Source organism: Triturus cristatus, chromosome 3_1, assembly GCF_964204655.1.
Source record: "Triturus cristatus chromosome 3_1, aTriCri1.1, whole genome shotgun sequence".
NCBI classification, from domain to species: domain Eukaryota; kingdom Metazoa; phylum Chordata; class Amphibia; order Caudata; family Salamandridae; genus Triturus; species Triturus cristatus.
The window spans coordinates 309,778,306-309,794,867 of NC_140583.1; the positions used below are offsets into that span (position 1 = coordinate 309,778,306).

At 42.4% G+C, this 16,562-nt stretch overlaps 1 protein-coding gene across 1 annotated transcript in view; it reads right to left on the minus strand.

Annotated features, from left to right (window-relative positions):
- LOC146860159 (uncharacterized) overlaps positions 1-16,562 on the minus strand; it is a 330,246-nt gene that overhangs the window by 262,256 nt on the left and 51,428 nt on the right. Inside the window, exons 3-4 of the mRNA XM_085646318.1 lie at positions 9,271-9,345; positions 7,866-7,994 (exon numbers count right to left, since the gene is read on the minus strand). Coding sequence (XP_085502444.1) covers positions 7,866-7,994; positions 9,271-9,345 — 204 coding nt within the window. The remainder of the gene's footprint in view (positions 1-7,865; positions 7,995-9,270; positions 9,346-16,562) is intronic.

The following is a 16,562-nucleotide window of genomic DNA, read 5'->3' on the forward strand; positions in this document are numbered from 1 at the left end:
ACACTGCAGATTACCGTGAATGTACTTTAGTGAATGCATACGGATTAGTTTTATGTAATGCAATATGTTAGGTTAACGTGTGCTATGTTAAAAGTTACACTTGCAAGTTGCTTATTCACGTATACAAGAATAATGAACTAATGCTTAGAGTGTGATTTAGTAATGTGTTTAACAGTGTAAGGGCCCGATCGCATATATGTTTACAGAGAAAGGCCTGTTCATTTTCTTATGTTAGCTAAACGTTGTAGGCCAAAAATGATTTCCCTTGGTAAAGGCTTTGGGTTGTAGGACGAAGAAAATCTTAGAGAAGAGAAAAAGTTTTCGTACCCATGTTTCTGTTGCAGGTGGAAGGACATTTAGCTCGTTAGTGAGACTAGGTCTTTGTTTTAGGATGCTACGAGAAGCCAACAGGGGAGTACGTTGGAATGTGAGGATGATACTTTCAGCGGAGAAGGTGCCTGGGACCCAAGGTCAAGCTAACCGTCGTTGGATGCAAGACAAGCTTCTTTGGAAAAGTACTGGTAGAAGACCTGGCTGAAGAGATGTGCCGAAGGGCGTGTTCTATGTTTTTGGGATTTTGTATTAGGGACAGTGCCCCGAGGGTTGGGCAGTTGAGGTTTAGACAGGGAGCTAGAAAGAGCTTCTTAGAATGAGCTCTGACTAAGTGAATGTACTTCTTAGGAAGTCTTCACTTCTGACACCTTTTATTCTCTTGCCTGGGAAGGTAAATGTTAAGTAGGGATGTCACCTTAGAGGTAGAGTAGGGAAAGACTAACTGATTTTCTTTTAGGCTAATGATTCCTAATATAGATATTGGATTGACCATTGCATTTCTTATGCTTCTTGAGCTTGTTATTCTTTTTGTTGTGAGTCGTATGAGACTCGTGCGCAGACTTGCGTTTGTGTAAGTGCCCATTTATCTTCTACACCTTGTGCTAAGGTGTTTGTATGTGCAGTTATTTTTAGTTGTAATAAAATCTTAAAGATTTGGAGTCAGTGGTTCTTTCTAAATGAGATCTGATTTTGGCGATTATGTTTTAATAATTAGATTTCCTCCCCTCTACACTATTTAGCAGATAAAACGATCCTGGCGACCTGAGAGGATTCTTGGAGAGAAGCAGGTAAACAAGAATCCGGTCCTATCAGTTATAATCTATGCGCGAGACTTGTCCCAGTGGTAATCAGCGACAAGACCCTGAATATGCTCTTCACATACTTGTTAGAGCTGAAAGGGAGGGCAGATAGCACTGGTGGGGAGAGGAGCAGACATGGATTTGGTTCAAAAGCAGTAGCATTGAATGGGGGTCCTGTTTTCTCAGCCATACATTTTTTTTGGTCTTGTATTAGGTTTAGAAATGAAAAACCTGTTTAGCTATTCCCAGAGCTAATTGGGGTGTGAATGCTGGTGGTGGCGAAGGAAAGCAATTGAAAAACAAATCTGGCTTGTCTGTTAGACTCATGCATACTTTCCCTAAGAAGACTTGTTTGCTCTTGTATAGGATGAGAATAGCTTTTAAGGGTATGTTTAAGAATTTCTTTCCATATAGCCTCCACAATGCCTTTTTACTGTTTCGTCATTTTGTGAGACGAAGCATGGAACATGACAGTTTTTTTATTTGTAAATTCTGTTTGTCAGATTTTTGTTGTCTGTTCTATATTTAATAAACTGAGGACCCATGTCCCTGTGATAAGAACTACAGATTGAGACCATTATCCACATTAAAACATGACAGTTGTTTGCTCTAGATCTGTGCATAGGGCCAACAAGAGGCAGAGACAATGGCTTCCAATCTGTGATTGGAGTCTACCAGATAGTGACTGATTTGGTTAGAGAGTATCAAAGCATTTGTGAGATACTGACCATAGTTCATAATTGTGAGTGTTAAATGTTAGGAGTTCTGGGCAGATGATGTGAAACAGTAACGTTATGTGATCCAACCAAATGATAAGTAACGTGCTGATTACAAATTGATGTGTTTTTGTGAAAAGGTAGTTGAGATTTAGAATTCATGAGCTGAAACTGTACCCAATTTTTTGGAAAGGCTTGACACATATTGAAAATCAGAAATCATGGTCTATTTGATCTGCAGGTGGGTAAATCAGAAATGAAGTCTCTAATGAATTATTAAGGCCAGGTGCGGTATTGATAATGAGCATACCACTTAAGACAAATTATCCTTTTAGGTGGAGGAGGTTTGAGGGGATACATTGATAGTGGCTACCATGACCACCCAATAAAGTCTAAGCTCAGAGTTAAAGCAGCATTTGCCTCAATATGTTAGGTGACAAGGAGGTGATCCTGTTCTGCAAGTATTTTCCACTAGGATAAAATAGAACTACTTGATTCTGTTCCCATTATATACTTCAATTAATTTGAAACAAATCAAACTGCCTTTAGCAATTGTGAATAATGAAGGCATCTAGTTTTCACTACACAAGATAAAGCCCAATAAACCTTATTGTTTGCTTCCTCCTTGTGACACTGCAGCAACTCATACAGGATAACAAATCAGTATTTCTGCACTTTCATACATATAAGCAGATCAGATTTTTAGGGGCACATATCCCATCTGTATCCACATCCCTATTCATCCCCATTCTATCCATCTTGGATTTTGTTTTAATCTTCAGCAGTCATTCTGCTTTAAATGTGCTCCTGGCTTTAACAGCAAAGTAACTCCATCATATTAATGATAAATCTAGGAGAAATTCAAACAAGAAGCATCGCCTGTTATGCGGCGATAGAAGCACTTGTTTATCAATCACAACACTTGATTAAGGCCTGATTATAAAGCACAGGTGATGTGTTAGAGGTAGGGCTCAAAGATATTGTGTGAGGACTAGAGACGTCAATACAGGGCACCTTGGTTAGATCCCCAGATTTACCTAATGCATATAAACTGAGGTGCCTTAAGACCATAACTGTAGGAAAGTGGAGTATTATGTGGTATGGCTGGGTAGCCTTACCATGTAATATTATCACAATACCCCAAAGATGGTCCTTGAATTCACACTAATAAATCCTTAGCTCAGTCCTTGTAGAGTGGCAAAGAGCAGTCAGGCTTTACTAGAGGAACATGTGTTAAGCATTTCAGAGTACCAAAGTGGACAATAAGTAATTTACAAAACTCAAGAGAAATCCGACACCAATTTATAAATATAGAATGTATTTTTATCTTAATTTAGACACCAAAATGAACAGAATAGTATACATATAACCATAGTTATAGATTTTTTTAATAAACCAGTGCAGTAAATTGCATAGACAAAATACAATTGCGGTCAATGGCAAAAACCAAAAGTGACAATCGATCATTTTTAGGTCGAGTTATATGGAACCCTTATAGGGTTATGGTCATGCAGGCCCCAGGACCAGGCAACAACAGTCAGATCAATTTTACTTAGCCAGTGGAGTCCAGGTGAAGAGTTTCCCTGGTGCTGAACAGGAGCCATGGGTGGTGCTGTTTTTACCGCTTACATGGTACTGCAAGAAACAAAATGCAAATACACAACAGGTACACAGCTGCTGATGTCAGATGATGATTGCACAGTGTTCTCTGTAGATGCAGAGTTGAATGTGGGGTTTGGTGACCGGATTGGTGACCAACAAGCCTTAGCAGCGGTAAGCACAGTAAAAAGCTTCTGGAACTTCACTGGGTCTGAGGGAGGGATGTAATGGCCGGAAACCTCAGGGCAGGCAAGACTACAACTCCCACAATGCACTGTGCCACCTGGATTTGGGCGATCCTTCGAAGGGCCTGATGACCAGCGGATCTTTGGATACAGCAAGTGTTTTACCTGCAGTTTGCAGGGGACTAGTGCCACTAGTCCAGGGGAGACTGAGGCTGCTTTTGGGGTCCCTCTCTTTGAGATTATCGAGTTTTAGCCAAGGATGAGGGTAGTTCACTCAGTTCCAAGTCTTTTGCCTCTTTTGCTTTGTGCTGTGTGCAAAATTCCTGTTGTCGGCAACACAGGTTTCTTCTTGGGCCTGTGAAGTAAGTTGTTCAGCTCTTAGGTTCTAGTGTCAGGGAGGGTCCTTTAAAACCTTGATTTAAGAGAGTTAGAGGTGTAGGAGCTAGTAGCCAATGGGCTGTTAGTCCATGCAGCTAATCCACCCTTGAGGTGACCATATCCGGTGGTGTAGGTCATCTGTTCTACCCAGAATACAATATATCTGCCCTCCTAAAGATGGCAGAATTTTATTTTAGGTGCACAGAGCAGGCTGCCCACCCTAGAGTTGTGGCCAGCCTTCCTCGAGGTGTACACTTCCTCCATATCTAATTTTCCACCTTGCCTGGTTGCAAGCGTGCTTGGGGTAAGGGGAGGGCTGTGTCCTCCTGAGGGGGACAGCCCAGATGCATATCAGAGGCAGTGCATCCTTTGAAGTTCACCGCCTTAATGTGCCAATTCATGCTTGGGTGGTGTGACCTCCTTCCTTCCCAAGCCTTTCTTCCCGACTCCTGTGAGTGATCACACTGCCTGGCAGGAGGTAAAAATCCTGTCTTGGCTGCCGCAGGCATGGAAAAGCGTGCCCTGATCAGCCAGAGCACAGTGAAGCTGGTACAACTAGGTGGGCAACCTCTATGGTGCCACCTGGGTGCATGCTACGTCACCCAGGGCGCGAATATTGTGTCAGGGGTGAAAAGTCACCTTGTTTGGTACCAAACATGACATATTTTAGTGGTACCGTAATGGAGCTGCCATATTTTAGTGGTACCATAATGGAGCTGCCAAACTCGAGAGTGTCCAGTTGGAAGCCCATGTTGTCTTAGTGTCCACTAATACTTATAGTAGTTTCCAATGGGGAACACCACTATATACGGACACACAGACTTGCATTTATATGTCCACACCTTTAATATAATGCACCCTGCATCCTGAGATGGGGAGGCCTTCCTTAGGGGTGCCTGACATATATTAAAGTGCATTGACTGTGCCATTCATGGTGAGGGCACAGTTGAGTTCAAGCAGTTTGCACTGCTCCTGCAGTCTGCAATGACAGGCCTGCTTTCAGTAGTTTGTTTGGGTCACCCAGGGTGGCACAAAACTATGCTGCAGCCCTGGGGACCCCTTTACTACCTATGCCCTCGGTACCCCTGGTAATATATACTAGAGACTTATAAGGGTGTAAAGTCTTTACCAATTTTGGATTACCAAGTCGAACATAACAGGTTTGGGAGAGAGCACAGGCACTGGGTTTTGGGCAGCAGAATGCAGTCACTATCAGAATCTTAAACATTAGCATTTGGAGCAAAACCTGGGGGGTAACCATACAAAAAGGGCTCTTTCCCACAGTCACATATGTACGTGCCACTTTGAAGTAAAGTCCCTAAGGTCTCGCTCCATCTTGTGTAGGTCCTAATTCCATCTTAGTCCATGGAGGTTGCCATCTTCCTTAACTTAGACAATGGACGTCACCATATTCTCTGATTTATGCAGAATCATTATCATGTCTACCTTTTGATGGATATGCCTCCAGACTTTATCTTTCTAGGACTTGTGATAGCGTTAAGCTCTTCGATTAATGGCATAGATGCCCCATCTAATGAGACATTCACCTGGGTCAAAAGTCTACCCTTCACCATGTCAAGGTTAAATAAGAACACGTATAGACATATAGCCAAAATAATGTAGTCTGAATTGACGTCCTTGTGCCTTATCTGTTCATAAGGAAACTGTTGTACTTGCTGCTCAGCCAGTGTGAATGTGGTGTGGAATGTTGGAGCGTGATGATGCAGTGGAATGTTGGATGAGTGAGGTTGGCAGTTGGTGTATGGGTTGAGCAGCAGGAAGACTACTCCTGGTGGGGCTCCCTGTACTTCTTCTCTTGATCTTACCATCATAATAAATACTACCTAAACTATCCTGGAGTTGATTTGAGTAAGTCACCCTGTTGTTGTAGTGTATGAGATGACTTTTGGTTGTGGGGGTAAGCGAATCCCTCACCGTTGGTGGTGTATGCATGAGAAGACTTTTTGGTGCTAAGCCTCTTTGGTCTACCACTATTTTTGTGGGTGTGGGTTGATTTAGGCAGATCACCCTTTTGGCATTGTGTTAGAGGTGACTGGATAGGAGTCACTCGCGTCTGCTACCTTTTAGTGGTTGGTTGTCGACTTTGGGTATCACTCTTTTGTATTGTAGTTTTTTGTTGAGTGCTGTTTGTGTACCTGTTCATGTATTACTTCCACTTGGGTGGTTTTGGGATGGTCTCACGTTGGTGTACTTGTTTTGCTTTGGGCTGATCTCTACTGCACCATTGAGGTTTGCTTCCCTGCATGTTCACGCTCATTTCAGTCTGGCCAGCTGGTATGTTTGTGGCACAAGAGGTTTGGTTGGTTACGTTTGGGGTAGTAGGATGTGGGCTTGTTTGTTTTTGTGTGGAAAGGGAGAAGATGTGGGTAAGTGTAGTCTTTAAGAAAGCAGAAAGACTGTTTTTATCTTACCCAGTTTGTTGTTTACATTATTGTGAGTACATGGGTGGGCATTGTTTTCCATCATTTTATATCTTTTGTTTACTTTCAAGTAAATTGTTACATTCTTCTGTGCTTGCTTTGCATTTTGGACGTTAACTTGCATGCCCATTGTACTGTGTTTTTTTTGTTTTTGATCTTAACTTGTATGCTCTTTAGCCACCTTCAGGTCTTTGCAATGGGTGCTCATGTCATTACCATTCATGTATATTTTACCAATGTATACTTTTCCTTGGACCATTGCATTGTGTTCTTCTTCACCGTAAAGAAAGGAGATGTGTTGTACTTGCTGCTCAGGCAGTGTGAATGTGATGTGGACTGGTGGAGCGTGATGATGCTGTGAAATGTTGGATGAGTGAAGCTGGCAGTTGGTGTATGGGCTGCAGGAAGGCTGCTCCTGGTGGGGCTCTCAGTACTTCAACTTCTACTCTTGATCTTACCATCATAATAAATACTACCTAAGCTATCCTGTAGTTGGATCTTCGTTTAATTTACAACAAAAACTTCTGGGATGCATACCTTGATGTACATACTCTATGTCAGACATTCCAAAACTTATGTCAGAAATTCCAATTTCTGATAAGATTTAGTATATAAGGAGCGCCACTCGACCACTTGTCAGGAGAGGTCCTTCACCCAGATTATTGCCTGAGATTCTGCTACAGACGGTCTCACCTGCTACTGGCAAACTTTGTACTTCACAGATGCCACATCGTACCTGAAGCCTCAAGCTGATAAAATAAAGCAGAGTCCGGAGGAAGACCGGCCACAGCATGTTTTTGCCCCCACTGATAAAGACAGCTTTGCAAGGTATGCTGTGCGCTTCTTCTCCCTAAGGAACTCTAGACTGCAAGTTGTTTTGGATTCCAAGCTCTCTTAGTATAGCGCATAGTAGTAGACGTTAGGGTGTTAGGTTTTAGATAACTTTTTAACAATGTTAGGAATATATATTTTGTTGTCATTATTAATAACAATTTGGCTTGGGGTTTTTATAATATTCTGTGTAGTTGTTTTAGATGTACTAAGAAACAGATTGTTTCTGTAGTAATAGATACTTTTAACTAAAAGTGTGCATTCTTCTTAGTGCAGTGTGTGATATTGTGAATAATGAAATAGCTCTGTTACCATGGAGCCCCTAATCTCTTTATGGGATTGTTAGTACCCCAAAAACAACACTTCAATGTCAATTACAAATTTAATAGGATACTACGGGGCTACATTTTCCTGTGTTTCACATTCACTATGGTGCATAAACCAAGTTCACCTATGTCACCCGTGGGTGGAAAGCAGCCCTTGTGCAGTTATGCCAGAATCATAACTTACGCAACAACCTAAGACGCTTCCCATGTCTACCCCAATTTACCCCTAACATGATTAAATGTACAAGATTCTAACCTCCTGCAGTTGCGAGAGGAGGTATTTCCGTTGTCCACAGGTCTCCTCGTAGCCCACAATGAAGACTGTGAGCTGCTGCTGGTACTTCTTCTTCAGGACATGGTCCCCCAGGATTGACTCCAGCTTATCCTATAGGGAAGAAAAATATTGAGCTATGAGGAAGAAAAACCATCACATGGGGTATGTTTTATGGCATAAACAGCCTGAATGTGAGAAGTTCCTGTACCTGTACCCCAGGGTTAGAGTGAGTGTTAAAGGATTGTGTTGCCTTCAGGCGAGGAGAAGAGGGACTCCGTGGGGGTTACAGGTGCTTAAAATTAATTTTCAATATTTTCATTACTGACAATTGATCTGCCTGGAGAGTTGCAGGTGATAGACTGTGAGAATACTAGGTTCCTGCTTCACATGAAAGGGAATATGTGGGTCATCAGGGTTTTTCTAATTCAATTGCTGTTACGACGTGACCATGAAGGTGAGATTTCACAGAGAGAAAAACAGTGACATGCAACAACCTACTGTAGACTCCAAATCACTGTGCCTATCTGCTGTGCTTAACAGACATTACATACAGCACTTACCACATCCTCTGCAACCTTCATGCCAATCTGCTCCTATTAGCTTACTGTGTATTCCAAACCCTCCAGGCCTTTTTTCCTGGTCTTCTTTAACCACGTCTTCTCCAGTCTCCATATCATTCTCCTGTCCTTAGCATACCATGTCTCCCCCATCCTTCATGCCACTCTCCTATTGTTATCTTACCACATCGTCCCCAGCCTCCTTACCACTCTCCTATCCATAACTTAGCATGTCTTCTCCAGCCTCCATGCCACTCTCCTATCCTTAGCGTACCGCGTCTTCTCCAGACTCCATGCCAGTCTCCTATACTTCGCTTACCACGTCTTCCCCAGACTCCATGCCACTCTCCTGTCCTTAGCTTAACATGTCTTCTCCAGCTTCCATGCCACTCTCCTGTCCTTAGCTGAACATGTCTTCTCCAGCCTCCATGCCACTCTCCTGTCCTTAGATTACCACGTCTTTTCCAGCCTTCATGCCAGTCTGTCATTAGCTTACCATGTCTTCTACAGCCTCCATTCCAGTCTGTCCTTGGCTTACCACGTCTTCCCCAGCCTCCATGCTACTCTTCTATCCTCAGCTTATCATGTCTCCTCCAGCCCCCGAACGCCTATCCTTAGCATACCTTGTCTTCCCAGCCTCCCTGTCTCCTGTTAGCTTACCATATCTTCTACAGCCTCCATACCTCTATCCTCTCTGTAATTTACCACATCTCTGCAGCCTCTATGCACATCTGCTATCTGTAACTTACCATGTCCTCCACAATCTTCAAACAGGTGTCTTGTCCTTAGCTTATCACATCTTCCCAGTCTCTACATGATCTGTAACTTACCACATCTTCCACAACTTCCATGGTTGTCTGTGGTCCCACGTCTGCCAGGTTACTACGCTCAAAGGATTGGACCATCTAAGAAACACAAAACCAGAAGCAGTGACAATGTCTCCACATTTAGCCCTAAACACAGATTTTTAGGTCTGCTCAACTATGCTTTCTCATCTGATCTGCAAACCCAAGGTGGCTAAACTGAAGACTAAACAGGGGCACACCTTGGGTTCCCCCACTGCACGTTGATACAAATGGGCCATTCTGTTACACTGACTACCCAAAGAGTCATATTGTGCTCTTTGCAAACCATGCAAATCTTATGTGGTCTGTTAATATATTTATGTTCATGATTTATTATTTATATATTGAGAGTTTTATATAGAGCGAACAAGACCCTTTCGGGTAACCGAGCGCTTTACACGAAAACCTACAGAAGGTAAGTTACAAAACAATAGGCAATTTACAAAAGTACTATATAAGTTATGGTTTGTAAACTTTGTAAGTATTACTTAAATAAATGAAAGCCTTAAAGTATATGAAAAGTACAAAACAAAGAGCTTCTACCCTCAGTATGAGATAGATGAGTGAACAGTGACTGCACAAATGGTAAACTAGCATATTTTGCACGCTTCGTGGGCTCTCCGGAGGGTACCGAGGGCCTAACTCTGGAGGCCTTCCTTAAGGATGGATTACCTCCTGGGTGCCCACACTTCAACTCTCTAGCTGCTTCGTGGTGGCAGCAGCACTCAGATGCTTGATGCAAACTCAGGGATCCCCCTCAACCGATTATTGCAAAACTCCCGAACTACAAAGATCATGACAAAATCATTCAGGAAGCCCAGAAAAAAGGGGAAATAACTACCTATCCCAGCATATAATGACATTTCATGACTACACCTGCCATTTTTCATGAGCCCGGAATTCATATGACAGAGTTAAAACGAAACTTTGGGCAATAAAACTACAATAGATACTGATATTCCCGGCAACACTCAAAGTCATTAACAAATCTATGGCCATTTCCTTTGATACTCATCGAGTCGGCATGGGAGTAGACAATGTAACAATGACCCTTACAATGCATTTCAACTTCTGCTTGGGAGTCGTCCTCGGTGCAGGGCTACCTCTGGTACCATACTGAGCCCCTTGTCAGACAATGGAAATTGTGGAGATGTCACTGCTGGGCGTAGGCGGCCGGCTCATACTCGGACTCTGATGACCCACTTTCAGAACCTCTTAGAGGACTTTTCCATCCCAACTCCCCTGCTCAGATCCAATGCCCCTCAATCCATAGGTGCGGCTGGGGCGGCATCACCAACCCAGAACCTGGACCAGGAATCCTCCCTGGACATAACAGACGTAAGTCTCCCGGGACTCCGACAGATACTTATGGACCCTGTATGCTTCGTATATTGAGTGTCACTACGGACCTAAGTTTGGAACACTTCTTATGACTTACAACTACGTTTGTTCTAGTATGCTTTTTAGGGGGTGACCAGATGCTTCTGGGGGAAGCTTGGGGTTGGAGAGATATTGGGGGAAGGGGGGGGAAACTTTCATTCATTAAGTTAGCCCGTTCTGGCTTTATTGGTTTACCATTATTGATGTTTGTCTATTTTGCACACCACAAGACTAAGCACTACACCTACAGAGCTTGCACTTTACTCCTATGGAATTCAATTTCATTGTTAGCTAACCCCAAGTGTGGGACACGCTGTCCACTCAAGACTTTCCTTCCCTACCCGATATGGGCTCCTTCACTTTCATGACATAAAATGTCAACGCCCTTAGAGCCTCCGCCTCCCCATGGGATCACCTTTATTTGGAGAAATTTCAACGATAATATGACCTCCACAGTAGACGCCATGGGCCTTGGAACCCCCTGGTGCAGGGTGTATGGAAAATTGTGGGGCTGGGTTAAGGGTCTGAAGAGATTAAGACACGTATTTGTGGGAAGTTAAACCAATATTCAATTTTATTAGTAGATAAGATACAGAATCACTGAGCCTAGAAGACGACATCCAGTACCCCAACCAACTTCTCTCAGTGTGCCTCCAGTGTTATTTTATAGAGCCTTAGCATGTCATTACAGAACCTTAACATACTACTGGCTACTATTGGATGATGACATATCCATGACATAGACATATAATAAATAGACCTATAACTATACCATAGGATTTGGACCTCTGTGAAGCCTGAAGAGAATGGAACCCCGTGTCGAGGCATGCACCCTCCACTCTGCAGCACGTAAATCACTATCTTGAATTGATCTGATACTACTCCTGCCTCCGATTTTCCATACACAGTGGGCTCCCACATATTGCCCCGTTTATTTCTGATCACACCCCAGTCACTCTGGTCTTTGGTTGTTGGAGGGAGGAACCCCGTCCAATGTGGTAGAACAATGACTGGTCTTAGTCTGCACCAACGTGACTTTAGAGAATTCCTTGCTCAAACAAATAGGGAGCATTTATGAATTTAATCAAGACACTGTAGACTTCCCTGGCATGCTGTAGGTGGTGGGTAAGACCACCTTTTGAGGAATGGCACGATCCCACCTAAAAGGGAAGGAGCGGGCCACACATCAACAAATGACAGTCTGCTACTCAACATCTTAACATTAAAACAAATCGGCTATGCCAATATGACTGATACCGAGTGCAACCTTCTACCACCAGAGAAAGCATCCATTCGACAGCTGGCTCTAGACAAGGCCCACAAATGCTGGTTGGCATCGACGAAAAGGGCTTATGAGTAGGGGAATAAATCAGGCATGCTTCTCTACTGGCTGGCGATGAAGGAAGCGCCTCTTAGATCATCTCGTCAATTACAACTGAGAATGGTACAGCAACATTCACAGCTTACTATGGTGGGCTTTACACACCATGTGAATGACCGTCGAGAAAGTCTTCATCCCCACTAGTGACTGACATCCAGATGGCGAGAGTTAGTGGAAGCGACAGGGTGATCTGGAACTACCCCTCACAACAGAGGAAGTCGCAATGACACTTTGCGACATGAATTTAGGAAAAACACCAGGCCAAGATAGTTTCCCTATGGGGTACTACTAATGCTTTCAAGCCCAGTTTGGCCCTTTCCTCCTCTATATCAGCAATTGATTAGTAAATCATATTAACACTGTTTAATCATTATGATGTAGTAATCTTTATTTTGTCTCTTTAATTAAAGATGGTCTATTGTGGCCTATGGAGGCCTTTGTGAAATGACTGAGAATAATTTGAAGCCTGGCTGAGCTGTGGTGCCGGCAAAATCTGTGATGTGACAAGGGAGACCCCTGCTGGAGTTCAGTTAACAGAAAAACTGACGGTAGTCCTTATATGGAAATTTCCGGGAGGACATCAGCAAGCTTGGAGGTTCTCCAAAAGAAATGATGTGTCCTTGGTGAACAATGAGCCTCAGAAAAACATTGTGCTAAAGCCGGTTTGCCGAGGGAAATGAGCGAGATGGATACTTTAATAGTTTCTAGTTCTTGGTTCCTGTTCCGTGATTTGCGTATTATGACTTTTCCTGAGCGGAGATTTCAAGATGTTGCAAAGTTACATCCCTTCCTTCTCGTTCTGCTCAGTGATACAGTTTTACTTGTCAAATTCATGTGTGTTTTCATTGTATTTTGCATTATAAAATGATAGCTTAGGGAGGGCTCTCCCCATACTTTCTTTCGTCGCCTTGCTGCGTGAACTTGCGTTGCTGAGGACTGATGCTAAGGACCTTATCCTGAAAAGACTTTTCTAAGAGACTGGTCCTGACCCGTTCTGACACTAGTTAGAATAGGTAACTATGAGAAATGATTTATTCTGATTTATTCTGACTAATTTTAGATAAAGCAATATAACTTTTAAACATGGTGTTGGTTGTTTCTTTCCTTGTTGTTTATTGAATACTTTATGATTATTGTTTATAGATTGTTTATATTATGTTAGGCAACCACTAAACTGGTCCTATCGCCTAGATATAGATGCAGGGTGCTTTAGGAGTTTCTTCCCACAGGTTTGCTGCTGGTAGAGTATTGGAGCGTATGTTAGTGAAATGGGCCCTAGCGTATGATGAATGTATGTGCGTGTAACTGTGAAATTACTCTATCTGTGGTAGTGGGCATATTTTAGGTACCCTGATCTGTAACAATTTCTCTGGTAGCAGAGGATGGTTTAGATGGTTGTCTTGATCTGATAAGATAAGATTGCTTGTAAATTAGCTTATTGATTATTGATTTATTTTGATGTTTTTGGTATATGTACTAATACTAAATGTTGGAGTCGTTATGTTGAGTTAAACGTAGTGCTTCTGGAACTTGGAAGCTGTGGAAGCAATTCCGTAGTAGGGCAGAGGAAGGTGTATATGCTGCTCTCGGGAAAGGCGGGATTGTAAGGAATTACGTGTGACAATTGAAGTTGCGCGTTCACATTGTCTGGGTTCGGAATCGGTGACATTGTCGTATGTTACTATTAGACATTTCTAGTATATAAGGAGTGTGAATCGTAGTGAAGGTTATCTGTGAAACTCTGGTCTTAAGTCCCAGGGATCCGTAAGGATTGCCGTTAAAGCTTATTGCGGGAGGAGTAATAGGTATTCTCTGAGCTTGTTTGCAGAACTGGGCGGAGATAAGCTGCTTAGTTGTTGTGAGTTATAATTCTGTACAAAGGCAGATTGTGCGCTGTTCTCAAGAAGCAGGATTCTGTGTGCATGTACTATATTTTTCTCGTATGAATGTGCGTGAATGCATATACATTTATTGATTGTAAGACTCTTTTGGATACGTCCTAGAGGAAACAGTTATGAGATGTATGTAAAATTGTGGACTCTTGAGAAATAGACTCTCTTTTTACTATTCTGTGGTTAGCGAAGCAGACAATGGAGATGTTTTCATGTTGTAACTAATAGATTTTGTAGAAATTTTGACACACGAAGTCTACTGAGAATTTTGTAAAGGAGGGGTAGACGAGTGACAGAGACAGGAGACAGAGACTGCAGCGGTTACTGACGTCAGAAGGTTCGCGCACTGATTGGATAGTGACTCAGAATAGGGTTCGCGCTAGGATTGGTGCGTTAGTGTGAGTCGCGCAGGGATTGGAAGAGTTGCTTAGTGACGTAGACGCTCCAGGACTGGTGCGTTAGCGAGAATTGAGTTTTCAACCTAAAAAAAGTAGAGAGTTTAATAAGTATTAGCTAAGATGTATTATCAGGAAGAGAAAAAGAAAAAGACGTTCTTTGGAAAGGTTAAGAAATGGTTTAGTAAGGATAAAGAGGTTAAGACAAGAGAGGGTGAGTTGCTACCTCCAGCGAAAACACCTGCATCCTTTATGGTTGCGAAATATGGATTACATACCTGTATATGGTTGCAGAATTGGGTTGGCTATACTAAAGAAGATGGTGTTTTAGCATTCCCAGAACATGGTTCATTTAATCTGGCTGTGTTAAGAAATTTACGGGAAAAGATGGCACATCTGGACCCGAAGCCGAGACCTACACAGTTCGAGGCTTTAGTGGAATGGGAAGAAGAAGTATTAAATCGAGAGAGACAGAGAACTGGAGGTCAGTACAGGTACATGTTTGGGAGGAGACATGATCGTGAGACACATCAAGATAGAATGAAAAGATGGCGTGATGCTACCATGTCAGATGGATTATATCCTATGAGAACAGTTGAACCTTCAGCTCCTTCAGAAGAAGGGGTTTCTGAGACAGATAGGAGAAGATATGGAGAGTTTGAAGATGAGGTCTTGAATGATATGATGTACAAGAGACCACCTCCATATAGATCAGAATCGGAAGAGAGTACACCAGTTGTTTCTCCGATAAGAGATACAGTTGAGAAAGAAAAAATGACATCTGAATCAAGAAATAATAGTTCTTTCAGAGAGGAAAATGCCAGGAATGCCAGACAATTAGCAAAGACGACAACAGAACTGACTGAGAAAATTAGAGAGTTAACGATGAATATGGAAGCTGTTACAGTGCCTGTTACTATAGGTCCGGTAATTCCTATGTTTGATGGACAGAGAGTAAGTGAAAATGGGCTGGTAGTTCCATATATTGCAAATAATTCAGCTGGTCCTTCAGGAGATTCAGGTAAAGGAACAGGGAGAAATGACCTGAGACAAACAAGACATGACACAGGTAATGAATTCATGAATGTTAGTGATTCTAGTAGTTTAGGGATGCCAATTTTAGAACCGCAGAGGAAAATAGTTTCAGCGAGGAAAACTGCGGAAATAACAGTTGATGACCTAAATGACTGGATGAAGGTTCTTCAGAGAAAGGATAAAGATTCACAAGTTGTTGATGTGGTTAAATTACGTATAGAATTAGAGGAGCTTGTGACAGGAACGGTTCCGACAGAAATCCTGAAAAGTCATCATGATGGTGAATTATTGTTCATGTGTAAGAGCATAACATGGAGGGCAAGAAGTACACATGATAGACTGAGAGCAATAGCAAATGAGCAAGGAGTTGACATTGATAAAGTAAAGGCTTTACAGAAAACGTACAGGATGGATTTCACAGAGAAGGACATAGAGAATTTGAATAATTCTGGTAGAACAGGACAAATTAAAGAAATGGTGGCATTATTGCGTAGATGGGGTGATGTGGAAAAGTGGAAGGATAGGTGGTATAAGAAAAGGGATGAACCCGAAGATAGAACAACTTACTCAGCATTTCCAGTGAGAGAAAAAGAGAAACCAGTGGAGCAGTTTCCCATGAGAGAAATACCTGGAGGAGGATATGTACATGTTCCATGGACCAGACAGGATATTTTATCATTTACGAATGATTTCCCTCGATTGAGAGAAAAGCCCGTCGAGTGGTATAGGCAGGTAGACAGGTTTGTGAAATTGTCAAAAGTGCTGTGGGTTGACCTGAATAGTCTGTTTGATATAATTGTTCCAGCAGACTTGTGGACTGAGTGTAAAATAGTTGTGAGTTGGCCTAGTGAGGAATATCCAAGAGATCCGAGAACAGGGGCACCAGATCAAGAAGTGATGAGGAAGTACGATCAGGTGATGGTATACCTGAAGAGTAAAGTTCCTCCAAAAGAGACAGACTGGGTTAAAATAGATCGAACACAACAGGAAGCAAAGGAATCAGTTCATGCTTTTTACGAAAGGCTGATACTGGCTTTTAAACAATTCAGTGGAGATGAACACCTGGGTGACAAGGATTTGAGTCATTTTGTATACAGATTTGTATATGGTCTTAGACCTGAAATCGGTGAGAGAATTCGTGAACACACAGTGGATTGGCAGAGTAAGAAAGTAGATGAGATTCTGAGACATGCA